The sequence below is a fragment of the Danio aesculapii genome, chromosome 9, assembly GCF_903798145.1.
Source record: "Danio aesculapii chromosome 9, fDanAes4.1, whole genome shotgun sequence".
In the NCBI taxonomy this organism is placed as follows: Eukaryota; Metazoa; Chordata; class Actinopteri; order Cypriniformes; family Danionidae; genus Danio; species Danio aesculapii.
In genome coordinates, this window is record NC_079443.1 from 22,172,235 (window position 1) to 22,199,690 (window position 27,456).

The 27,456-nt window shown below is 37.1% G+C and overlaps 1 protein-coding gene across 1 annotated transcript in view; it reads right to left on the reverse strand.

The window, feature by feature from the left end:
* Positions 1 to 6,686: 6,686 nt before the first annotated feature.
* The window catches only part of nxph2a (neurexophilin 2a), a 33,932-nt gene continuing 13,162 nt past the window's right edge, over positions 6,687 to 27,456 (reverse strand). Inside the window, 2 exon segments of the mRNA XM_056465855.1 lie at positions 6,687 to 8,708; positions 8,711 to 8,876. Of these exon segments, the coding sequence (XP_056321830.1) occupies positions 8,119 to 8,708; positions 8,711 to 8,876 (756 nt within the window). The 3' untranslated portion in view covers positions 6,687 to 8,118.

Consider the following 27,456-nt stretch of genomic DNA (forward strand, 5'->3'; position numbering starts at 1 on the left):
CATTTTGTTGTTGGAAATTGGGTTGATTGAGAACCCAACGTCAGGCCGACGTCAATGTCCAACGTCCAACCAAAAAATCAACAAAATATCAATGTCTAATGATGTGACAGCTTGGATGTTACCACTATGACGTCTATCAGACGTTGGATTTTGGTTGCCATACCTGACATATAAATGTCAGTATTTGATGTCAATATGACGTTGGTTTAAGATGTTGGCTCTTTGTTGGATTTTGGTCACTTTCCAACACAACCTAAAATCAATCAAATATCAGTATCATTTGATGTCGTTATTAGACATCAAATTAACATTGTGCTTAGATGCTGGCTAGACATTGAATTCTGGTCACCTGACGTCACGACCTACATCTAACCTAAGATTAACGTCTTATGATGTTGTGTGCCTGCTAGGATGTCAGGCGAAATAATTCAAATAAATTATTCAATCAATCATTCTGCTGTCTTCATTAGTTTCAAAAACACAGGTTTCTGTACAATTTAAAATGGAATCTTTGGATATCTTTTCTGCTGGAGATAAAGTAAATAAAAAAATCGTACAGATCCCGTAGGAATGGAATAACAAAAAATTATGGCGGTGTTAAAACCTTGACTTTTCCAAACCGCGTTATACCTTGAAAACGGTTATCGTCCCATGTCTAGTAGGTATTTTTATTTTACTTTCGGTCTCATTCACTTCCATTCATTTTCAGGCATTAAAGACAGCGCGTTGTGCTGATCGATGTTGCAAACTGATATTTTCTTATTATATAATTCTACTTTTTACGTATAGTCATGCACACACTTGGTTGTAGAGCAAGTAGTTTGACCGTTTCCTGCGGTTTATTATTCCTAGTCATTTCTCCCATAGGCAGCTGAATCAGAAGTTCTATAACAATCGCAAAAAAACTAGCGCACTTCCACATTGCAAAATAAGGTCAATAGTGTGTCCGCAGTCATATTGGAGTGCTATAAACCCAACAAGTCTCTTTTTAAAAAAAATTCCTGATGTAAAAAAAAGGACCCAAATCCCAGTGATTTTGAGGCCCACAGCAGGAGTGCGGTTTTCCCCGCCCACCGAATTGATTGGCAGGCCCCATGTTTCTATAATAATATGTATACACGTGTCCACAGAATTTTTTTTGCCATTAAACTGGGATTAAAATATATGTTCTAACTGTGATTAAAAAAAAATAATAAAGTTTAAAACATTTTTAAAACAGAGCATGTTTGTAATAAAGACAGTAAAATTGCTATGTAATTCTTAATTGCTATAATCCCCATGGCAGCCTGTTGTCAGTAAACGCGCACGTGTGTGTGTGTACTGCAAACAGTGTGTGTCTCATTTCAGAAAGGCTTGAATAATCTTCACCACAAATACATCAAATAAACTTACTTGGGATTTTTGACTAATAAGCTGTATTTCAGCTTCATCTGAGGCTGTCTCTATCACTGTGCTGTTTATCTGACATAACACATGACGTGAAGCAGACACGCACGTGGGAATGGTGAAAACCCTTCATAATCTCATATTGGTCTGGGTTCATTAGAGGTTTAAATTGTGAAAAGGTATGGTCGTTGCATAAATTTTTTTTATTACAAACGAATTTAAAGAGGTCTCATTTAAAATTCTGCACATTTTACCGTGTCAAACATTTTCTTTCCAGGTTAGAACACAGCCCGAAACTGCCTCATATCTTTTGGAATTGTCACTCTCAAAGAAACATGATACGAGATCTGTAACAAAAAAATAGAGAAGGAAACTTATTAATCTTTTGAGAATATAAACAAAGTACCATATTCACAGATGCAAATTTAGTAACCAAAAACCATTTTATCCTGCTATACTAAAAGAATTATACCAACATCATAAAGCAAAGCACTAATAAAAAAAAATCGTTTTTTGTAGATCCTGAAATCCCACAAAGCCCTTACCCTTTCCTGGTCTGTTTACTTGCACATATATTTGTTTGGCTTATTTATATTTCATTTTTTGTACAACCCCTGGCCTTTTTTTTTTCTTTTCTTTCTTTCTTTTGTATTGTTTCTGTACTTTATTCTTTAAGCATTAATTTAAAAAAAAAGTATTAAATGTGGGAACGGTGAATGCGGAGAACTAGCTCATTTTCATTTAAAGCCACAGGCTAAAACACCAAAATACGCAAATTGGAAGGCCATAATAAATAATCTGATGGTTATTTCGAGCTGAAACTTTACAGACACATTCTGGAGACACCAAAGGCTTATACATCTTGTAAAAGGAGTAAAATAGGTGCCCTTTAAAGGCCATCCATATAAAACAATGTTTTAATCATAAATGAAAATAATATCTATCAGAATTAACTAGAAATCTTTAAAATTTGAAATAATTTTTAAGACACTATTGTAAATGTATCGCATCTTTGCTAAATAAAATATCTCTCTGTGTTTGTATAACACCCACTGCCTAAGGACACACACGACTTTTGAAAGCTAGAGATCTTACATTATTACAGCAATATAGCTTTGTGATTAAGCCATTTCTTCACTGGCAGCAGCAGTTTCTTTCCGACAGTCAGCTAAACTGATTTTTCTTTTATGTTTATGTATAAGAAATAAGATTTCCGTCAATAAGGGCAGTCTATTATTTCATGTTCTCATCCTGAGCAGCTTGTTACAGTTATTATATTTAGCAGGAAGTGAAATGCCATCTGCAAAATGACTAATGTTTTGACATTTTGGTTTGGTTGTTTGCGAATAACCCTTTAAAAAGGTGAAAAGAGGTGATGCGGTGGCCAAAAAGAACAATATTAAGAAAACCAGGCATCGAGCTGAATTTAAGATTACAATTTGCTAAACATAATAGTTGTTTGTTTGGTCACACTTTATTTTGATGGTCCGTTTGTTGAACTAATTCCATTAGATTATATGTAGACTGTTAGGTTGGGGTTAGGGTGTAAATTGACATGTACTTGCAAAGTTTATTATAGTCAGTTAAATGTCTGTTGAAGGAGCAGTATCAACAGATATTAAGCAAACAGTCTACTAATACTCAAATGGACCATCAAAATAAAGGGTTACCATAGTTTTTATTTTTAACATTGCTAAATATTAAACAGCATTAACACAGTTAAAAGTTTTGGTGCCGTGACCACTGTGATTTCTGCAGCAGCTTCAGCGTATTGTTCTCGCACCCTACATAATGGGGAAATCAGGGCTAATTAAAGCGAACAGCATGCAGTCCGTAATCTGAGCTATCAAACACACATCTTTTTTTCCCGGTGCCAACATGCCGCTTCATGCCAAGCGCTTCCGCGGCTCCTAGGGAACTCAGCGATTACATCGCACTATTAGAAAACCTCTCCCCCACTCCTGTCTGTCTGGAAGACAATCTTTAAGTGCACCACTGAGCTAATGAGACGTTGCGGATTCATACACTTGTTTCTTTTTTCTGTCATAGGACAATTCGGTTTGTCTTTTGTTCCATTCATTTCTTTGCAAATCAGATGGTGGGAGGCCGTCTACTGTATGCTCAAAGTCAAAAACATGACAATCCTTTCTGAAAGAAACAACAAAGATGAACGCTTCGGTCGTTTCCATACGCATATAAACTAATGTAACACAGGTCTATACATCAGAAAGCTTTTTATTGAATATGCTCATGTTTTAGAGCTGGATGAAATGAAGCACATATCACAGGATGTAATGTTTTCATCCAGAGGTAATGTGATATTTTACTGATAGAAGAATCGGTGTTTTATGTGATCGTAAAAATGACGGAGGATATGCAGATGTTTCACTGCAAATCTCACACTGCCTATATTCTCTGGATATGTGTGTGTGTTTTTTTTCTTTGTGGCAGTCATATTGAGTAAAGATATAAATTAACCCTCTATGGTACAATTTCGCTATTTACTAGCATCTTTTTCAACAGAAACCAAACTGTTACACATATTCTTGTAATGTAATGCCCTATTTTTAATGTTTCAGACAACAATTTTCATCTGGAGAGACTTTTAATGAGATATTTTTAAATGTGAACCTTCTAAAATTGTAGTTTTTATCAAAAGCAAACTTTAAAAAATGTTTTAGATCTTATATATTATTATTATTATTTATGTATTCTTATCTTGTGTATTTATTGCTGTTGATGACTTTTAATGGTAACACTTTATTTTGATGGTCCATTTGAGTATTAGTAGACTGTCTGCTTAATATCTGTTGATACTGCTCCTTCAACAGACATTTAACTGACTATAAGAAACTTTGCAAGTACATGTCAATTTACACTAACCCTAACTCCAATCTAACAGTCTATATATAATCTAATGAGAATTAGTTGCAATGTAACTTAAGTTCAGCAAAGGAACCATCAAAATAAAGTGTGACCTTTTTAATTGTTAGAATATTTTTATAATTATAGAAGTGTTATTTATAAAATGTGGTAAACTTGATCCTTTTTTTTTTGCCATGATATAGCCATAGAAGAGAATAGGGCAATAAACTCAAAATTCTCTCTCTCTCTCTGCATCTTTTTATTCATCAGTCATTGTAAAGAAGTAGCCTGTTATAATGTTGGAAATAAAAGGACCTTTAAAAATTCACAACCAGTATTTTGAAAAAATAGGATTTGATTTGATTTGTTGAAATTAGTTAACTACATTAGTTAATGTAAATCGGCCATGAAAAACAGCATTTGTATGTTTATTTAGGGTTAGTTTCAGTATTTACTCATGTATTCAAATCCAGAGTTGTTTACATACAGTTGAATTCAGAATTATTAAACCCCCTTTGAATTTTTTTAAATATTTCCCAAACGATGTTTAACAGAGCAAGGAAATTTTCACAGTATGTCTGATAATATTTTTTTTTCTTCTGGAGAAAGTCTATTTGTGTTATTTTGGCTATAATAAAAGCAGTTTAAATTGTTTTAAACACCATTTTTAGGTCAAAATTATTAGCCCCTTTAAGCGATATTTTTTTTCGATAGTCTACAGAACAAACCATCGTTATACAATAACTTGCCTAATTACCCTAACCTGCCTAGTTAGGCTAATTAACCTAGTTATGTCTGTAAATGTCACTTTAAGCTGTATAGAAGTGTCTTGAAAAATATTTAGTGAGATATTATTCACTGTCATCATGCCAAAGATAAAATAAGTCAGTTATTACAGATGAGTTATTAAACCTATTATGTTTAGAAATGTGTTGAAAAAAGTCTTCTCTCCATTAAACAGAAACTGGGGGAAAAATTAACAGAGGGCTAATAATTCTGACTTCAACTGTATGTTAATGCACTGTGAAACACGTACAGTTTATTTTTTACTACTAATAAATGATGTTAAAAATGTATCAACTTAAGTAAAATGTTATCTGGAATTAATTCTGGTCACACTTTATTATTATGATTATAAGTAGACTGTTAGGTTAGGGTTAGGGTTAGTGTAAGTTGACATGTACTTGGAAAGTTTCTTATAGTCAGTTAAATGTCTGTTGAAGCAGCAGTATCAACAGATATTAAGCAGACAGTCTACTAATACTAATACCTACTGCCTATGTTAAGGGTCTCATTAAATAGTAAATTGAGGGGGGAAAGTAGATGTAATTTTGCTGGATATTTCTGTCATTAGTCAGATCTACGTAAATATTGTAAAATAATTCTCAAAAAGTATATTTTTTTATGTTAAACTGACGAACCTCTGGGCTTCAATTTGTATGCCTTGTGACCCGTAAACCCCACCTACTTTGATTTGATTGGTCATTTCAGATGCCTGAGGTAAACCAGCATTAACTAACTTGTTTTTATATTTAATAGTTTTTCTATTTTTAAATAATTTAGCCACATGACATTTTCTTTTCTCTCCAAAACTCAATTTCTCGGTGTTTTGTTGCTCTGTTTACTTAATCAATATAGGGTATATGCACAGCTACTGTTTTTCCCTTACTGTTAAACTTCTGGTGAATGGTTAATGTGACTTTCTTCAATCTTATACTGTTCGCTGTACAGCGTCGATGTTGTTATGTAAATAAAAAAAAATCGAATAAATAGACTTCAGCATTCATTTACTCTAGTTGTTTAAATGTAAAACGAGATGAAAAGTCGTTTACACGCTTGCACCCATCAGGATCAGCAGACTAGCACAGAAATTGAAAATACTAGAGTAAAATAAATGTTTCATATTTTAAAGACATGGCGTGGATCAATGTAATTTAGTGCAGTGCTTCTTTTACATTCAGACACCAACTTTATATCGTATATAGATCAGGCAGTGAAGATGGTTGATTTTTAAAGAAAATTGACCTTAGACATGCCGATTTTGTAACAGCATACAGTTCACCGGAAGCGCTTAACTCAGCTTACTGAAAATTAAAAGTCCTTCTGCATACTTCTGCATATACCCTATTATGAATTCATTTTAGAAAACATATCATCTTCAAACCATTTGTACTCACCACAAATCATTTCTTTCCAACTGAAATTCGTTTCATCCATCTATAATGCAAATATGTACTATAGAGGGTAAAAATACTGACTTGTTTTCTCCATGTTTTACAGATATTGAGGACAAACATAAAGCGTACAGTTTGAAACTGTGAAAAAATCAAACCATGACAAGTGATTCATTGTACATCTACTTGATTTAACTGGCAAACACCAAAAATGTAGAAATGTGTACGCTGTATTGAGAGGTTCAAGAAACTAAGTAATCCTTGAAAGGCAAAATACACACGGTTTTATAGTCACATTTATACACTATCCACAAAATTGCACACAGGATCATAAACTAATACAATTATAAACAGCTATCCTTGTGTCAACATGTACTTGATGATAATGCTTGTGTGTCGAGACAATCAGAGCAGTGTTTCCCAACCCTGTCCCTGGAGGCACACCAACAGTACATATTTTGGATGTCTCCCTTTTCTGACCCAGTAACTTCAGGTGTTGGAGTCTCTTCTGATGTTATGATAAGTTGATTCAGGTGTGTTTGATTAGGGAGAGGTTGAAAATGTGTACTGTTGGTGTGCCTTCAGGAACAGAGTTGGGAAACACTGAATTACAGTATCAGTACAATTAATTATCCACTTCGAGCAGAACTGTGATCCAAATCGCTTGCTCCTGATATGATAAGAATTAAATCAGTGGTCATAATCTGTTTGGCAATCACACACACACACACACACATGGAACCTGAGAATTCCAGTTCTGATTATCAGACTATGGCATTTCAACTGGTTCAACTGACACACTGACATACTATAAAATGTGCAAACAATAGTGAATCCTTCAGTTGATCTCTAGGTACAGTTTTTGCAGTACAACAAGTTCGACTCACACAATGTGCGTTTGCATAAACGTATATTTACTCCTGAAACATCTTTACTTTGCGAGCACACAAAAGAGTTTGATTCCACTCCAAAGTCACTGGCATGAATAGAGGTTTTGCTACATGACTGACATGCTAAATTTCAGTTTTTGGCTTCGGTCCCCTCTGTCATGGTTTGTAAGTGAAATTTCCCACTATAATTAATGTTAATTAGAGCCTGGAAATGTGGATCTCTGTGGCGAGACCATGACAAAGGGTTGTTAACCGGCTGCCAGATTCACTAAATCCACCTGTCCAATGAATTGTGCTCTCGTGAGACATCACAAATTACTCTTTGAAATTATACACAGATCTCAATTCACACATAGGGCTTTTGTGAAACGCGAGATGAGTCATTTGTGTGTGATGTCTTTGCCCGATGATTTAACCCATTCGCACTTATCTTGACAACTGCTCAGTAAAACACACACACTAACACACACATAAACCTTACAATAAAAAGGTGTTTCACATTTATATTCTATCCTCTGTAGGTCTCGGAATTTATTAGCTTGACAATTAGCGAAAAAGATGGAAAAATTCCCAGTCTAACTTCTTGGATGTGGGATGTTTAAAGCCACGAGAGAGAAAAAAAACGAACCCAAATCAGTTTTGCCATCAAACGAACGTCACGACTGCCGTATCGCAAAAGGCAAAGGCAGAGGTTGAAGCACATGCCAGTAGTGTAGCCTAATGCGAAACATCTGGATTTATTTTAATTGCTTCTAAATCAGATGAAACACATGGTGAAGATGAGATTAGGCGTTCTCACTGTTTTAACCTGTGGACGCGTACGGCGTGTCGCTGTGATAGTTGTAATCTGGACAGATTTTCTGCACCAGTTTATAGTCAGTGCTGTAGAAGGCGATGTAGATGCATATGACTTTGAAGGGCTTGGAGCACAGCCAGGACACGTGGCTTTGGGTGGACTCTTGGTAGCACACGTTGGACGGGTCGTAGCTGCAGTGTGAAGTCTTTTTGCTGCGGTCCGTCTTCTGGTACTCGATGCGGCAGTTGAACGATTTCGTGTCTTTCGTCTCTAGGGTGGACTGCTGGGCGATCTCAAACTCCACCACCTTGGAAGGTGGCACCAGACTGACCGAGACGTTGCCTAAGCCTGTGGAGTTGTGGCGGAAGTAAACGCTGAACGTGCCATTACCGTGGTCTACGATCTTGCCTGTTATGAGGAGATTCAGTTTGACAGTCTTGATGTTGGAGTTGAAGTCTCCCCAGCCGAACATTTTTTTAAACTTGCCCGTTTTCACGATGGGTCTGCGTTTAGTCCTGCTCTGCGTCTCTCGGACATCTGTCTGGTTAGATAACCAGTCCCAGGAGTCCTCGATGTTTTCTAAATATGTAATCTCCTCCTGTTGCTCTTGAACCCAGGGGATCCACGGGCGAATAGGCGCAGGGGGTTGAGAATGCGAGGACTGGCGCTTTTGGGGGAGGGGTGCTCCTCGTTTTCTGCCTCACCCCAGTCCACAAGACCCACCTCTGGAATATGGACCCGTCTGCATGTGACCTTCCAGCAACACTGGACAAAAACACAAATACACAAATATGAGAATTCCTAATATTGCTTGTTTATAAGTAATAATAACCTATAATTAAATAGTTCTATTCGATTATTTTTCAACAGCTGAGTCGGCTTTGATTTCAGCGGCCATTGTTTACTTTTCCACATTCGTTTTTCGAATATACGTTTAAGATTTTAACCAAAAAATTTAAATGACCTCATAGTTCAGTCACCCTCAAGCCATAATTGGTGTATATGACTTTCTTCTGTCAGACAAACACAGTCTGACCCATTTTGAATTTTATCCTGGCTCTTCCATGTTGTATTATGGTGTTTGGTAATGACCAAAAGCAAGTTTCCAAAAGCAAATAAATCCATCTTAAAACTAACCCTCCAGCTACCAGGCGGTTAACTCATGTCCTATGAAGAAGATTGAAGTGGATAATACGTCTTATGTCGAATCAGAGGTCAGCCAATAAGTTGTTGACAATGCGCATTCGGCAGCCACCGTAAGTCAATCTTTAAAAATGTAAAATATTTATGTTACAAAAACATTGATCCACTTAATGGCGGCGTATGTGATTTATGTGCTTTTGGGAGCTTCAAAAAGGAGCCAACACTATTATAGAACATGGATACAATTTTAAAATACTCAAACACACCAAGGTAAGTTAAGGGTGAGTAAATTATGGGGTAATTATCATTTTTGGTCAGCTTTTCATTAAACACGTTCACATTTGTAGTTCTGTTCTCTTGGTTTACTAGGTCCAGACCAAAAAAGAAAATGATACATTTGGTACAGATTCACACATTTTTGACATAATATCATTTTTAAAAAGGAACAAAAACAATAAACAAACAAAAAAGGATTTTAGTTTTAGCAAGAAATGTTTAGTGATGGAACTTCAAACATCAAACTATGCTGTATAGTATTTTTAACAGTTGAAAACTCTTATAAAGATCTTATAAAATGTGTAAAGGAGTCAAAACAGAACCAGATTTCTCCACCACATGCACACCACGTTTCCAAAACCAGTAGTGAACTAGTAATGTAATAGACAACATTACAACTATAACAAGATAAAATAAATATGTTTAAACATATCAATGTTTTTTTCTTGTAACTGAATTGTCTTTGATCTGAGTTTAACTCGTTTTTCAATCTGCTGAGTGTGAACACTAGTTTTAGTTTAAGAGGTATTATGAACCAACCAGCTACAATGTCAAAATACAATATCGCAATAAATAATATATATATATATATATATATATATATATATATATATATATATATATATATATATATATATATATATATATTAATAAAAATAAATAAATTAAAAGACCAGGAACTACAATCTTGTTAAGCATATCTAATGACATAACAAAAATGACTATATTTTATTTTATTATATCCCTGCAAAGGTCTTACGCCAGCTCCAGTTCTTGATATCTTAGTTTGGTTCAAATATTTTGCTTATGTCTGGTTTGTTTACCTGGTGAAGGTGTGGTTTATGACCTGTAGTGCATCCAGCCACCAGGGGGCGATCAAACGACTATATAGTAAGTAAAAATGAGTAAATAAAAAAGAAGCATGTCCTACTCAAACGAGTAAACGAGAAGTACAACTTCCAGCAAGATTCTGAAACGAGGATATAATGGATGTTTTACCACCCCATCCCATGAGATCCACAAGCATTTATGAACGGCAATGAAACGATGCAACTAAAGCTGGTATGTCAGCTGATAGGACTTCCCGTCTGTAGGCTATGTAGTTTATTTACAACATTCAAGTAATGATGTAAACACATTGGATTTATAGCAAATAATAAGTAAGGTCCATCCCTAAAGTTTACTACAATATTGAATTTTCAGTATTGTCACTGGCAGCAAAATCAATGTTATGGTTTATGCTCTTGTCAAAAGAGAAGGTGTACAGACCAATTAAAAAAATTAAGAATTTAACATGAAATATGACATATTTAAACAATAAACTCCACAGAAGTAAAAGAAAAAAAACTTTTAAATTAATAACAATAATAATAATAATAGGAACTTGAATATGTATGAAGACAGTTGTGCTTTGTCTACTAAAGAATGAAAATTGAATGATTAATGTTTAATACCAGCAAGATGTTGTATTGCTTTATGTTGGAAAAATGTTAATCGCTCCTCCATTGGACTTTGGTTCAGAAACCTTATAACATGTGGCTTTTGAAAAGCTCACATATATAATAAGGAAAAAAACCTCTGAATTTTGAGATATCTGGGAGGTGTTTTAGAACTTTGTGAAAAATGGAGATATTGAAGAAGCTTTGTAAGTCTGAAGTTGTGGAATGTGAATTGCTGCTTGATTAGATGTCTTTTTTTATTTTAATTAACTAATTAATTTTAATATTATTTTTTATTTTTTATTTGTATTTTTTTTTAATTAAGGATTATTATTTAATTTTTATTTCCCCTAAACCTGTCTGGGGTAAGATTTGGGTACTGTGCACTGATTTATTGTAAAACCTAAAAAAATAATAATAATAATAAAGACATGTTATACAAAAACTAATAATCATAATAATATCCCTCAAAATCCTGGAATCACAGAACCCTCCACCCCATATGAAAAATCTCAATTTAACCACTTGATAATGAAAACATGGTGAATATAGAAGATCGGGATAATATTCATAATTGGTCAAAAACACAGACTGATTTTGCAACACTCAGAAACATGATTGAATTTGGAATAGCAGGGATGCAGTTTTATCATGTGCTGTCTTTATTTGGCTAAACTATTATTCTAGCGTTTTCAATTCAGTCTCTGTCTGAGTCAGTAAGTCAATGAATCATTCAACCAGTTCACAGTAATTCAGAATTGAAACAAGCAGTCATCTTATGAGTGAGTCACTGAACCATTCATGATTTCTTCAGAAGCATTTCAAATATCCAGATATGCTTACATACTTTATAGAAAGCAAAACAGTATGTGAGCTGAGTAGCATGTCAGAATTCACATCATTTATAAAACAGTCAATAAAAAGTTCCTGATTAATCTGTTACTTTTGGTGAGATTGAAATGCAGATTCTGATGTCCACTTCACTATCCCACGAGGCTACAGATGATTAGATGTGATGTGAATGGCAGTAAACTAGTGTAACTCAAATTATAGGTCACTTAACTGTAAAAACATAGCAGATGCAGTACATCCAAATCATCATCAGTACATCTATATCATCGTCTGTACATCCAAATCGTTCATACTACACATTTGCACCCCATAGAAAATAAAAATCAGTTTAATACATGTTTCCTGTTGTTTGTGATCCATGAGTTTGATCTATTTATTTCTGCTCTTCAACTTGATGTTGAAAATTCAAAAATATTTTTAGTAGTTTGAAACTGTATATTGTCTGGGTTGGACATGGACATAAAAAAAACAGGTAACAAGATGCTGATACTTTTTGTACATATACTGTATATTGTGTTATATGTGTTAGGGTAATTAGGCAAGTCAATGTATAAACATGGTTTGTTCTGTAGACAATCTAAAATATATATTGCTTAATAAAATATATTGCTTAGAGTACTAATAATATTGACCTTATAATGCTTTTTTGGAATTTAAAGACGAAATAAAACAAATAAGACTTTCTCCTGAAGAAAAAAAATATTATAGGAAATACTGTGAAAAATTTATAGTCACAGGAGGGCGAACATAACACTTTTGAGGCTTTTTTAGGCAACAATATAATTGTTCAGATTGCAACTATGCAGTTTATTTATAAGGACAGTTCCTATTTGAATTATTCATTATTTCCGAGATTCAGCATGTTGGTGGCCAGCCTGCAATACTGAGCAGCAGAGCAAAGACAGTTGCCGTTCCATCATAAAATGGTGACAGAGACCGCAAAATAGGTCCTTAGGGGAGAAAATCAGCAATTTGTTCAGCATAAATTTCAAATTACCAGTGAACAAATCATCAGAACAGGTAAGTGACATTCTAAGTCGATCTTTCTTTATTGCATTTTGTATTGCTGTATTTATTCCACAGAAACTTGTAGTGTTTGCATTGGGCTTTTTCAGGCTTAATTACTGTGATCTCTCGACAGGTAAACAGATAAATACTGGGAAATCTCTGTAGACCGACGGCATTTCATGTCGTTCAGCCTTATAATCTTAAAATGTAAGCAAAATCACCTGTTTTGTCATCACTTTAGACATTATGCTAGAGAATCATTCAAATACTAGCTCTACAGTGACATTTGTGAATTAGGAATGGTTTCTGCTGTTCAGCTGCAAAAGTAAATGAGTGGTGGAAGAAAGTAGTTCCTCTTGCAAAAGGGTTTTTAAAGACTCTCTTATTTTGATTTTCTTTTTATTTACACGATTATGCCATCGAATTGTTGTATAAACGCAATATTACACTAGTAGCAGTGCTATATGGCTCTATATCATCACTAGTGGGACACTAAGGCACTCGGCCTGTGGCCTCGAGCCAGCGCAGTGCCGAAATACAGCTATATCGCACTGCTACTCATGTGATATTGCTCATATATATATATATATATATATATATATATATATATATATATATATATATATATAAGCTATATAAGCTATATATATATATAGCTTAAAGGGGCAAATAATTTTGACCCTAAAATGTATTTTTTTTTTTTTTTTATAAAAACCGGTTTTATTCTAGCTGAAATAAAACAAATAAGATTTTTTCCAGACAAAAAATATTATTGGACATACTATGCAAATTTCCTTGCTCTGTTAAACATCATTTGGGAAATATTTCAAAAAGAAAAAAAAATTAATAATTTAATAATTCTGATTTCCACTGTTTGTGTGTGTGTGTGTGTGTGTGTATATATATATATATATATATATATATATATATTATATATATATATATATATATATATATATATATATATATATATATATATATATATATATATATATATATATATAATTTAAAACAGAAACTTCAGAACAGACAGAAACATTCAACACCATTGCTGTAATTGCTCAGAATGTGAGTTCATTATGCTACCACTTTAATTTGAGAATGCTCTTGTTGACGAGTGAAAACAGACAATACAGCTGTCAGTATGTCTAAAACTCAATCTTAAACTGACACACTTTTTTAAACAGTTTTATAAATCAGCTATCACAATGTCATCTGTGCTGTTAGTACAAATATTAGCGCAGTTGTGATTTTCACAAATCACTCCAATTGCAAGGTATAATGTTAACAATCCTAAAATCTGTTGACTTGACTGTTAATTAATAATAAATCTGTTAATTAGATCCATGTGATAAAAAAAAAAAAAACATGCAAATGATCTGCAAAGGGTTTTTTAAAAGTGTAAACAACTATATTTCTGCATGCACTGCAGTGCTGATCCTGTGCGCCGAATAACCTTTTTGCTCCAGGATTGAGTTCTGGTCCACTTAAGATAAAGTCTTAATAATTTGTAGAAATAAGCCAAACTAGTTTGGCTGGTAATTAGCGCAGGCTGCCATCCTGAGGCACGGCTGAGAGGATCATTTGCTGAAGCAGATGTGAAAGTAGGGCTGTTTGAAATCGCACAGACGAGCAACCCTGTATTTTCCCTATAATTACTAATTTTGCTGTAAGCTTAACAGCAGCATATGAGTACTCACTCAGCAAAGGACTACATTCATGAAGACATTTCCATCTAAAACAGTCCACAGCGCATTAGCATTTCAGAGGCTTTTTTCAAATATGGTTAAAATCGCATGTAAACAAAAACCTTTTCAGATTGAGACTGGTGTAAATCGTTGTTGTCAAACAGCATAACAGCTCGAGAACATCATGCATAAAATAATAAATGATGCAAACAGTCAGTAATAGCCCAGTAATTTGAAAGTTCCCCGTATAATGTGAAATCAATGTGTCTCCCATGGATTGGAGGCTTTGTTCATTTATCATTCTTCACAAAACTTAATTAAGACGATACCTCCACGTAAAAACAGAGAGAGAGAAACGCAGTGTACATGTCCATAATGAATAAATGGTCTTTGAGGGGAAACTCTCCAGCATCTTCTGAAAGTCCACTGCGCATGATGGAAATGGGAAAAGAAATTGAGATTTTTGTCTGTGATGAAACATTTATTCACTTTTGCGTCCCCCTGGTCATGTACAGTGTTCAGTAAACTAGAGCGCTCGTATCTCTGTTCTGGTTTTGAGTCGCCTTCATTTCTCATTTCGCAGACCTCGATGACTTGACAAGGAAAGATGAATACCATTCACATTTGGAGAAAATGCGGTGAGAGACAACTTCAGGTGAAGCAGGAAGGAGATGATAATGCTAATGTGGAAGCAGTTAAAGGATGATGAACAACTGGGGAAATTGCTGTGACAAGTGGAGGGATCACAGGCAAAATAAAAAGCTTTACTGCCTTGAGAGGAAAACTTAAAAGGTTGTGCTGACAATCGCTCCCAATCCTTTCCCTCTCACTCTCTCCTACATGCAGGGTAGCAGTCGTTCTGCATGTTTTTTTTGATGATATGTTTGATGTGTAACTCAGGGCAAGGACTAAAACTGTGACTTTTGTAGAGGTAAAGGCACAGAAGTTTTGCTAAGAGGGAAGTCTAAGGACGTTAATTAAAACTTTAACTATAGTATTGCAGGCTTGAGTCAAACATTATAGCCAGATATTTACCTTCCATATTCTTTCACAAATAGCAGTTAAATACAGTATGGTAATTCTCCTTTCATATAGACCATTTTGAGGGATGTAAACAAAAACAAGATGGTCCCAGCATATTTTCTGTTTTACATTTTTAATTTCTATAGCTTTCGAGAATTCAAAAAGAGTTGCATATTGATGAATGATGATAGCGGTTTTAACATTAAGCTACAATTGAATTGCCTCTTGTTACAGTTATAGTTTGATAACAAGCAGGACATGTTCATGGGCCAATGACATGACCACATTGAAATGGCCTATAAGCGTCAGAATAATCAGTTCATCCCAGTCAAGTTTGACCACTGAAACTGTTCAGATGATATATTTGTCTTTATTTTTTTTTACTTTTCAGTCATTGCACTATATGTAAAATTTTAAACCTAAAACTTTTATTCGATACTTCTCTTTTACTCAATATATCACATAATTTCCTAAATTTATAAATCTCCTAAATAAAATGTATTGCAAATAATATAAAATATTTTAAATAACTGAAAAAGCTTCCAAAACCTGTGTAAATATACACTGCGAAATTAGTTCATTTTTATTTATTTTTAAAGTTTAATCAAGTTAACTAATCCTTTATCTTTAATTTTAAATGCAACTGACAAAATGTATTTTTTATTTAATTCACCTTATTTTAACAGTAAACAACTCTGTTAACAGACAGAACACTTCTGTGAGGTAAATATAAAAAAAAAACTGTAAATATAAAAATAAATCTAATATAAAAACAAATAGCACCTTAACTTAAAATACCCAGCAGGCCTCAGCTTACATATCTCACAGTTTGCTATGGCAATGCTGAAATCATCAACTTTATAATACCTCCAGACCCCGCCTCAAATATATATATTCAAGTTTCTGATCGAGTCTGAAACCACGTTATTGGGCCCGATTTCCGATAATGTGATCGGATCTGGACATCCCTAGTTAGTAATATTAACGTTTAAGGAATGATGTGAAATACTATTACTCATCGCTTTTATTACTAATACCGTTAATAATAATAATAATAATAATAATAATAATAATAATAATAATAATAATAATAATAATAATATTAATATTAATAACAAAAATAATAACAATAATAAATATTAGAGTGGTTTCTAAATGAACATGCTACTCTGAAGACTGGAGTAATGAAGCTGAAAATTCATCTTTAAAATCCCTGGAATAAAATATTAAATTAAATTATAAACTACTTTTGAACGGTTATTTCATAGTGCAAAAACATTTCACAATTAAACCATTATTACTGTATTTTTGATGAATAAATGCATCCTTGGTGAGCAGAATAAGCTTATTTTAAAACATTTAAAAATCCTACTGACCCCAAACTTTTGACCGGTACATTGAAACATCTTTGATCAACTGAACGTGTCTTTACAGAATTCTTAATTCTGATAAAATAATAAATTAAATAATACATTAATATATTATTAAAGTATTATTAATTTCTGTTCAAATAATCCTCACCTGAAATGTTTGTTTAGACATACACTGTAATCTTAGTCATCAAAGCAGACATTCTATTGTTTCAAATACCTGTCAAATACCTGTGATTTGATAACATTTTGTACAACATGTCAGTCACCCACACACCGAAACCTGATCCATTTTGGTCGTGACAGCGTCATAATATGACATCCACAAAGTGAGAGAAGAATCAGTCTAGACGTTCATCTGTAATGAGCATTATGGAGCAAGCTGTCTGCCAGTCCCTGGGGTGGACATATCTTTTACGGCTTGACATAAAGGTAATTGCTGTGGTGACCAGAACCAGCCCTCTAGAAAGTTATTAAGAAGTCAGGGACATCTCGGCGGCGGATCATGGATGAGGATGCTGTTAAAATGCATTTCTGCACCTCTGATGGCTGTGATGGCTCTCCAGCCCCGGGGCAGGAATCTGTTTGGATGTCAGACCTGCACCTTCTTGTCATTTTCCATCCATTTCTCTTTCTTCTGCTGTCGGCCTGTTTCTGCAGCCCCAGAGACTGTTTGTTCAGCATGGTGGCACAGCTGTGATCTGTACCTCATTTTGAGAATTTACCTGCTCGAGCTCGACATTTTGCCTTGGTTTACAGTGATGGTTCGCCTGAAAAGGCGAAAACTATCATTGCTTTGAGCTGAAATACACTTCATGACTTTTGGCCAGATTTGCTGTCTGGACAAATCAATGCTAGTTAACGAAAGTCAGACATTGAACAGATACTGGCCAGTCAAGAGGTTTTTGTTCCCTTCTTATAGCCTCAAGCTGTGAATCTGTCCAGTCAAAAGATTCGTTCTCAGCAAGAAAAATGTTTCTGTGTGAGTTTGCTGTGTTTGGGGACAGTTTGAAATGCAGGTAGTTTGTGATCCTCAGATTGTTTCCCGCAGTTTATTTGACCAATGGAGGCAAGATGCTGTAAAGATTACTATTTAGTAGTCTGCTATAGATGCTTTTTATATGACTGCATGATGCATTTAACGGTCATCAGCATCTTAAATCTTAAAATTAAAAGTTTTTGATAGATTTGTTAGGTTTTTTAAAAATGTATAAACAAACATGCGTATTAATGTATATATTATATCATCTTTGCATAAAATGTGTAAATATACACTGTAAAATGAGCTAATTATTATTTTTAAGTTTAATCAAGTAAACTAATCATTTGATCTTTATTTTTAAATGTAACAGACTTAAAATCAAATCAGGCTAAATCTTATTTAACTTTTAAAACAAGTGTAAATGTTGAAACAAGAATCCTAACAAACAATTGATTTGCTCTCAAATATATTAAATTGGATATTAGTAATATTAGGTTAAAAAGCTGTGTAGTTAGTAATATTAACATTTTAGGGAATAATGTGAAATACTATTACAAATGAAATGACAAATTTGACTCCAATCGTCAGTGTCACGTAATCAGAAATAATTCTAACACTGATTTGATGTTTAGTCAAAAATGTGATGCCATGTTTTATAAGACTGTTGTGATGCGCTTACCGGTGAACAGCATATTAAATCCTTTAAAGTTTTTAATAATTAGATTTTTAAATCAATGTATAAACATTTATACTTATTAATGTATCTATTATATCATCTTTGCATCAAATTACAAAAAACAAATAACCGCTTGTCCAAGGCATGCATTGTCTATAGGCGGGACTAGGGCTGCACGATATTGGAAAAATCTAACATTGCGATATTTTTTTACTTTGCTATATATAATGCCATATTTACATTTAGTCATTTAGTCGTTTAGCAGACGCTTTTATCCAAAGCGACTTACAAATAAGGACAAGGAAGCAATTTACACAACTGTAAGAGCAGCAGTGAACAAGTACTATAGACAAGTTTCAGGTGTGTAAAGTCTAAGAAGCAAAGCATTAGTAAAGTTTTTTTTTTTTTTTTTTTGAGAGTACAGTTAGTGGTATAGCCAGAGAGGCAGTTAAGATTAGGAAGGAAAGTGGAGACTAAACAGTTGCGTTTTTAGTCGTTTCTTGAAGACAGCAAGTGACTCTGCTGTTCTGATGTAGTAAGGGAGTTCATTCCACCAACTGGGCAGATTGAATGCGAGAGTTCGGGAAAGTGATTTCTTCCCTCTTAGGGATAGAACCACGAGGCGACGTTCATTCACAGAACGCAAGTTTCTGGAGGGCACATATATCTGCAGAAGTGAGAGCAGATAAGAAGGAGCAAAGCCAGAGGTCGCTTTGTAAGCAAACATCAGAGCTTTGAATTTGATGCGAGCAGCAACTGGCAGCCAGTGCAAACGGGTGAGTAGCGGAGTGACATGTGCTCTTTTGAGTTCATCAAAGACCACTCGTGCTGCAGCGTTCTGAAGCAGCTGAAGAGGTTTGATAGAATTAGCTGGAAGCCCGGCTAGTAGAGAGTTGCAATAATCCAGTTTGGAGAGAACAAGAGCTTGAACAATGAGTTGAGCTGCATGTTCAGCAGCTCATATGAATCCATATGAATCTAGTTTCACCATATGACCTTATATCTCTATTTGGAGAGAATCTTAGGGATGTTTCTGGGAGTGCATCTCCATAAAATCTAATAAACAACTATACATTTTTGGGCTCTGCCGACATATTTGCATTGTTGTCTATGCAACTTGCAGTGCATTTCTGTATTTGCATGTGTTGTTTGTATTTTCATGCACGTGTTTATAAATTCATGTTTACTATTTGCATTTTCATAAAATGTAATAAACAATCTATTAGGATTGGGAAAAAAAATGATCACGATATTATGTTTCATATCATTCTATATCCATAATTATTGAATATTATTTTAACAATACCTTTACGAATATTAGGATTTTAACCACCTTATTTTAATTTACCAACATTACTAAGGCAAATATGTTTAATAGTTAAAAACAAACATATTTAAACGAAATATCTCATCTCTTTATAAAAACAATTAACTTAAGTGATAAAGAGACTCTTAAACTTGACAAATAAAATGTTGTGAAGTTTCACAAACTAATTTCGAGAGGAGCATGTGATAGGATTGACTGCAGCTGGTCCCTATCACTAATCATTAGCTAGCCAATCAGATCATTCCAAATTTAACATACATCCCTTGCACTATTGCCCCACAGCAAGAATGCCATTGGTTCAAATACTAGCTGAGCCAGACCTTTCTGTGCGGAGATTTCATGTTCTTCCCAAGTTCGCATGGGTGTTCCCCTGGGTAATCTGGTTTCATTACAAATTGTGAAGTTGAATGACTAAATTACCCCCTATGCCAAAAAATCTTTCAGATGGGGTACAAGTGGCTGGGATGCACAAGAAAAGAAAACAAAAAAAAAAAAAAAAAAAAAAAAAAAAAATCGCTCTCATACGTGCATCATGCAAGCCGTGTGCCTCCATTGTAAATGACAAACTTACACCCTAAGCTTATTGGCACTGCTTCTAAGGCAGGGATGGGCAAACTCGATCCTGGAGGGCCGGTGTCCCTGCATAGTTTTGCTCCAACCCTAATCAAATACAACTGCTTGTAGCTTTCTAGTGATCTTAAAGACACTAATTAGGGTGTTCAGGTATGTCTGATTAGTGTTGGAGCAAAACTCTGCAGGGACACCGGCCCTCCAGGATCAAGTTTGCCCATGCCTGTTCTAAGGCATGCGCTCAGCAGCCACATTTTAATAAAACTACAGCGCTTCACACCGAAACTTCATACCAAATCATTTTTTTTATCGATATCGAAAATGGTGTTCGGTCAATAAATATCAATACCGATTTTATCGGCCAGCCCAACAATCTATAAACTTTTTGGGGTTCCTGACACATTTTCGTTGTGGTCTGTGCTATTTGCAGTGCATTTCTGTATTTGCATGTGTTGTGAGTATTTTCATGAATAACAATGCAGAAATACAATCTAGAAAAAGATGCAATTGAAATAAAGTGTTTTATCAGTTGCCAAAAATAATTCAATAAAATTGATCCAAAGTTAAGGTCACAAATGGTACAATTTCTTATACCTGACTGTTTTTAAAATCATTATGCAATCACAGGCATCAAAAACACATGCAAATTATAAATTCAAGAGTTCACACTTAGATATTGTTTGACAACTGTTAGCAAGTTTGGCATGCTGTCCCGGGAGAGAACCCTGAGCTCGGAGATAGGTGAGCCCAGGGCTCCCGCCTGGTCCATAGAGCATATGAGGGGAGTACGAGATCAGGTGGTTCTCGAGAGCTCCCCGTGGTAAAAGAAAAAGGAGGAGAAGGGGTGGATGGGGGGTTTCTTCGGAAAACGAAGATAAGAGAGTAGTTCTAGCTAGGCTACTTATAGTGAGTTGGGGTTAATCTGATTGGCTAACTAGTGAGTGTAGATGAGTGGCCAGCTGCAGTCAATCATATCACGTGCTCCTCTCGAAACTAGTTTGAAAACTTCACTTCAAGAGTTCACACTTAGATATTGTTTGACAACTGTTAGCAAGTTTGGCATGCTGTCCCGGGAGAGAACCCTGAGCTCGGAGATAGGTGAGCCCAGGGCTCCCGCCTGGTCCATAGAGCATATGAGGGGAGTACGAGATCAGGTGGTTCTCGAGAGCTCCCCAAATGCAGGAGACTCGGGACAGCAGCCGTGTATTCGAAGAAACTCCCCAAAAGGCTTGGAAGGCTATATCCGGCTGCTGGATATATAGGTTTTTCAGAAGGAAAGGAAAAGGGGGCTCCTGTGGGAGCAAAGGATGATACGGACTCCTGCGGGAGCCCGAGCAGGGTTGGCATGGGCTATGAATACTCCTGCGGGAGTAGATTCGGGGAGACCCCTGCGGGGGTTAGAGCCATGGGATGGACAGGAATCCTGCTGGGGTAGTTAAAAATGGGGAAGGGGACTTGAGGACTTCAGCTGGATAAGAGGGGGGTGAAGGGGGCTGGGGTGGGGCAGGGACTCCAAGGAGTGGATTGCTCAAGGAACACTCCTTGCGGAGATAGAGCTGGGAGGTGGCAGCGCTATATATAAATATATATGTATATATGAAAATATATATATATATAAATATATAATGGGGTAATCTAGTGCCTTGGGGGGGGGGCGATTTTTTGGACTCCTGCGGGAGTCGAAGCTCCTGGGCACTCCTGCGGGAGATAGAGCTGTATTTGCCATCTCCAGCTGGAGTCGGGAAGAGGAAGGGCAGGTGAATGCCCCAGCTGAAGGGTGAATGGCTGTTGGGCGATGACCCCTGCGGGGGTCGATGCTCGGGACCACTCCTGCGGGAGTTAGAGCTTGAGGGTGGCGGCACTATATATAAATGTATATTTATATGCGTGGGTGCATATATATATACATATATATAAATTAAATAAAATAAATGAAAGGTAAATGTGTAAAATAAATGTAGAAGAAAATAAAATAAGCTAGGGCCGGGGAGGGTCGGTGACGTGACTCGTGCTCGTGTCACAGCTCGGGGTTGGTTGAGCTATTTTGGCCAGCTCCAGTAGGAGTCGGGAGAGATGAGGGGGAGGTGAAGACTCCTGCTGGAGGGTGACGGGCAGAATTGGTGCTCTGGGGGTGTTCCTGCGGGAACAGAGCGTGATGGTGGCAGCGCTATATGTAAATTAATATTTATATGCGTGGGTGCATATAGATATGAATTTATATAAATAAAATCAAACAGAGAGAAAAATAAAAGGCAATATTATATGTCATTGATAAAATGACTTATAATATGTAAAAGCTAGGGTTGGGGGAGGGGCTGTGAGATGATTCCTGCGGGAACCGAAGCTCGGGGTAACACTCCTGCGGGAGTCAGAGCCATGTGGGGGGCAGGGTCCTACAGAAGTCAGGGAAAGGTGGAGGGGTGGTGAAGACTTCTGTGGCAGCGGCCAGGGGGGGGGGGGGGGGGGGGGGGGGGGTTGCGGAGTGACAGGGGGTGCCTGGGCGGGAAAAACTCCTGCTGGAGTTAGGTGGGTGAATATGGAGAGAAAGCTGAGTGCGACTCAGAGCCAGAAGGAAGAAAGGAGGGTTAGGTGGCTGGGTCGTGCCCGCGCCCTTGGGTGGCTGAGGAGCTCCTCAGCCCTTTGGGAGCTGGGATGGCTGTGTCTAGGCTTATCCCTGGATTGGGCTCGTGCCCTTGGCCGCTGGGTTTAGGGTGTCTGCTGGTGAGGGTCCTTTGGGCTTCCTTTAGATGGCTGTGGCTGAGCCGAATGTAGGATTTGAAGGCATCGGAAGACCACCTTCCTAGTGTTTATTTGTGTTGTTGAGATAGCCCTTTGTGTGCAGCTGTGGTGGCGGCTCCTATTCTGAATGAGTGACTGGAGTATGATCCTGGTGGGAAGCCTGAATGGTGGAGGACTGCTTTGATGTGTTTTTGGAACCAAAAGCGTGTCACTGGGTGGTGTGAGTCATCTGTGAAAAAAGGGGGGGGCAGGGGGACTTAAGCTTAGCATTTCTTATAGTGTATGTATGCTAGGAGTATTTGGAATGGCTTGTGGGGGAGGGAATATTGAATATGTAGATGCATTATCCTTTCTGGATTGATCTGTTTATCTTGATTGATAGTTTCCTCATCAATCAAAGTTAGATCTGTGATGGTGGGGTGGATGTTGGGATCAAATTAGATGTTACTGTAATTTCACAACATCTGAGAAACTCAAAAACAATAAACATTGCATCTAGAGTGTGGTCTGTATGCAAGGATAGGTATCCTTCTGGGGTTACTTCCTAAAATGTATTTATGGGTGTTGATGCAAATCATGTAAGTGGGAATGTCATCTTCAAAGGAGGGATGAGGTCAGGTGCGGCTCTGCTTCTGGTACCAGTTTCTAGAAACAAAAGCAAGAAAGGGAATCAGCAATTTCCTTATATAATTAGGAACATGTACAACAGTTGTGATAATGATAATGATAACGCCTTTGTTAGTGCAGTGGACAGCGGCTTCATTGTAACAGTAATTGAGAATTTTGGAGGCGGACTTAATTTCTCCGCGATATGGTCCGTTGGTAGCGCGTCGGCAGTCCTGATAACATCCCTCTAAGCCTACGCCGGGGGCGGCGTCTGTGTATTAAAGATATGAACTGAGTATGAAATTGGATCGTTTATGAATGAGTGGGCAGCAATTCCAGCGCTTAGGAAGGAAAGCATAAGCCGGTCGCACGCCTAAGCGCTGTTCGGTGACGTGCTGCGTTGCGCCATGCATTTAGGATTCTGAACATATGTTCTATCAGGGTGCGCGTCGGGGGCTGTCCGCAGTGCCTAGTCACAATTCAGGACTCTTTTCCCTTGTCATGTGCGCACCCCGTCGCCGCTCTGAGCGGTGTCTCCGGTGCGCGACGAGTGTTATGGCCGAGATCGGATAGAGATATATTCTCATCTAATCCGGGGACTGATGCTGCGAGTTGAAGGAGGTGAGTGACGAAAAGGCGTCCCTGCAGGATAATGCGCGTGTGAGTTTTGATGTCCTAAAATGGACAGTTTGTGCTTAGCGCAATCTTTTCTCTTTAAGAATATACAAGGGAACTAAATTTCAATATATATATTTAGGTATGCATGCATGTATGCAATTCTGCGAATCCAAATTGATGCTTAGGAATTTTATGAAGTGCTTGAGCCGGAGGTTCTTCCATGATGGAAATGCCAATATTAGAAAGACTTGTCACTAAATTTTCTTATATCTTCAGATATATTATATCTTCAGAACTTATGTCTCTGTCACTAAGAGATACGTGTAAGCATCTAATAGATGAACTACGTGCGAACGCCGTAGTTATTGGCGAGAATCCCGCAAATATATACTGAAGTATAAATGTGGTTACTTCTGCGTCCGAATGTTAGACAGACTGCGAAGTAGAATTGTATTGTCTGATTAATGCCAGAAATCAGAGATACCAGATATCAGGAATGACTTAAAAGGCGGGGGTGATGTCGACTGCGAGCCAAGCTTGCAGCAGATTAGATTAATTAAGGAGATTTCTTGGTTTATGGCGTGGTAATTAAGGCATCTTCGTTCGGCGTGGTGAATAGTGCTGAAAAAGGCGGAATTATGGGAAGATGAAAGATCCGTTATTAGACGTTTTTAGAAACGTTCTAATGCCCATTTCAGTAGGGCTAATGTGAATGTGCTTGAAGCAGCAAGAATGAGGGGATCGAACATGAATTTATTGTCGATCTCTTTCTCTATAATAGCTCTGTGATTTCTGGTTCAGCGTTGGTGAAGGGCTGGGAAGGGAGCGCCGAGATACCGGGCTTGGATCCATTATACAGACCTGGAATGAGAAATTCAGAAAAATTAGGTCAGGGTGCAAACGTAAATCAGTATAAAGATTTAAATGTTGACAAGTAATTTGTTTCTTTAGACTTGGCTGACGGCGTGCGTGTCGCCGCAGTAGTAGCAAGTGTGTAGAAGTGAGAGGAGGGAGAGCTGTGATATTGTCTTTAGCAGGGAAGATGGGCGGGTACGTAGCCGGTGGATCTTAGGGTGGAAAATTCTTATGAGCTAGTTAATGTAGGAGATTTGGCGAGGGTTCTCCTTGAAGAGGGTTTTGAGTGGTAAGGATTGCTGGAAGAGGAGGGCTGGAGTTTGCACTGGATTGGGGAGCTGCAGGCTAGAAGAGTTGCGTTATTGTCCGGGAGATTCCGAGATTGCTTTAGGGCTTTCTTTGGTGGCCTGGGGTGGCGCAGTGTTGTAGGCTGTAGTACGTAGTGTTTAGGGGGCGTGCAGGAGCGTGTGGTTGTAATGTCCTAGGGGGGCGGAGTCAGTGAAGACGTGGATTCGTAAGGTCTTTCCGGGTTTATTGCAGCAGTATGGAATTTGTGGTTCCGGCGTCTAGGAGTTTGGAGGAGTTCTGTGACTGTCGTTTGTTGGATACGAGAGACGTAGGATGACGCTGGAGAAGGTACGTGGCGGTTTGAAGTAGCGGGAGATGAGGATTGTATAAAACATTGTGCTCCGGCTGGAGTAGTTAGGCCTTTGGCCTCTTACTGGAGCCTCAGTCTCGGGCAGGCTTCCAGGCTGAGCTGGGTGTTGTTGAGATGGGGCTGATGTTTCGGGGAGCGCGGAGCTTTCTTTCTTGCCCGTTGCTGCGCTGTTGTGATCTCCGTCGCCTCCGTTGTTGTTGTTGTTGTTGTGGTTTTCGTTGTAGTTGACGACGATATGATGATGATGATGATGATGATGATGATGATGATGATTAAAAATAGTAGGAGGTTGGTTTGTCCGTGAGTAGCTTTCGGAAGAGCTGGAGCGGACTTGTCGTTAGTTTCTTCGGAAAACGAAGATAAGAGAGTAGTTCTAGCTAGGCTACTTATAGTGAGTTGGGGTTAATCTGATTGGCTAACTAGTGAGTGTAGATGAGTGGCCAGCTGCAGTCAATCATATCACGTGCTCCTCTCGAAACTAGTTTGAAAACTTCACTTATATTACAAACTCAACATTGCATATTCTCTGATGTGACTATTGCAAATAATCACATTGCAATATTGATGCTGAAATGTTGTATTGTGCCGCCCCAGGCTGGACAGTAAACTTGATGTTGTTCTCTCTGCTGGTTGCATTTATCAGTCTTACACAATTTTTCCCTTTTTCTGAAAGTATTGATAACACCATCATGGCAGTTTTCTTTAGATATTTCAGCAAATAGGATTGTAAAAAAAAAGTTGTTGTACTTGTTTGTGCGCTCTAAGTTTACCCAACTATGACGCTGCTGAGAAACCCAGAAATGTAAAAAGGGTCGACTGGGGTTGGAAGGTATCAGGTACTAGGGATGTCCATTACCACAAATTCCCATGATTGATTATCATTTAATTTAACAATCAATTAATAATTAACTTTAATGTGAGATGTGTCTGCTTTAGTGGCACATTGTCACAGATATGACAGGATGTATAAAGGACACTCAAAATGCAAGCATTCCCACCCAAAGAATATGGTATAACTGTTAATAAAAGGCTAGTAAGTTGGTGCAATAGCCTAGTGGTTAGCACACCAACATACTGTATAGTGCAGTAGCATGTCAGGGTGTCCTGAGTTCGAACCCTGGCTTGAGGACATTTCCCTACCTCTCTCTCTCTCTCTTCAACTTCGCTTTATGTCCTATCTAATAACGGCAAAAAATAAATAAAAGGCTAGTAATCTCATAATAAGAAGCAATGATTGCTTATTGAATATCATCATTTATGTTTAAATGCTATTACTAATCTACAATTGCGCCATCTCAGGTGCACAACTGCTGCATGTGTGTCCATGTGCAGTTTCAGTGCAGCTTCAAATGGCTCTACATGATCCAAGCCGAGGAATGAGAGTCTTACCTAACGAAACGATGGGCCACTTTCTAAAAATGCATTTGTTTATTTAACCGACTGATCATTTTTTCCCTCCTTGCTCCATTTCCTATATCACGCTATTTCAGCAAACTGCCTTAATAGATGCTAGTA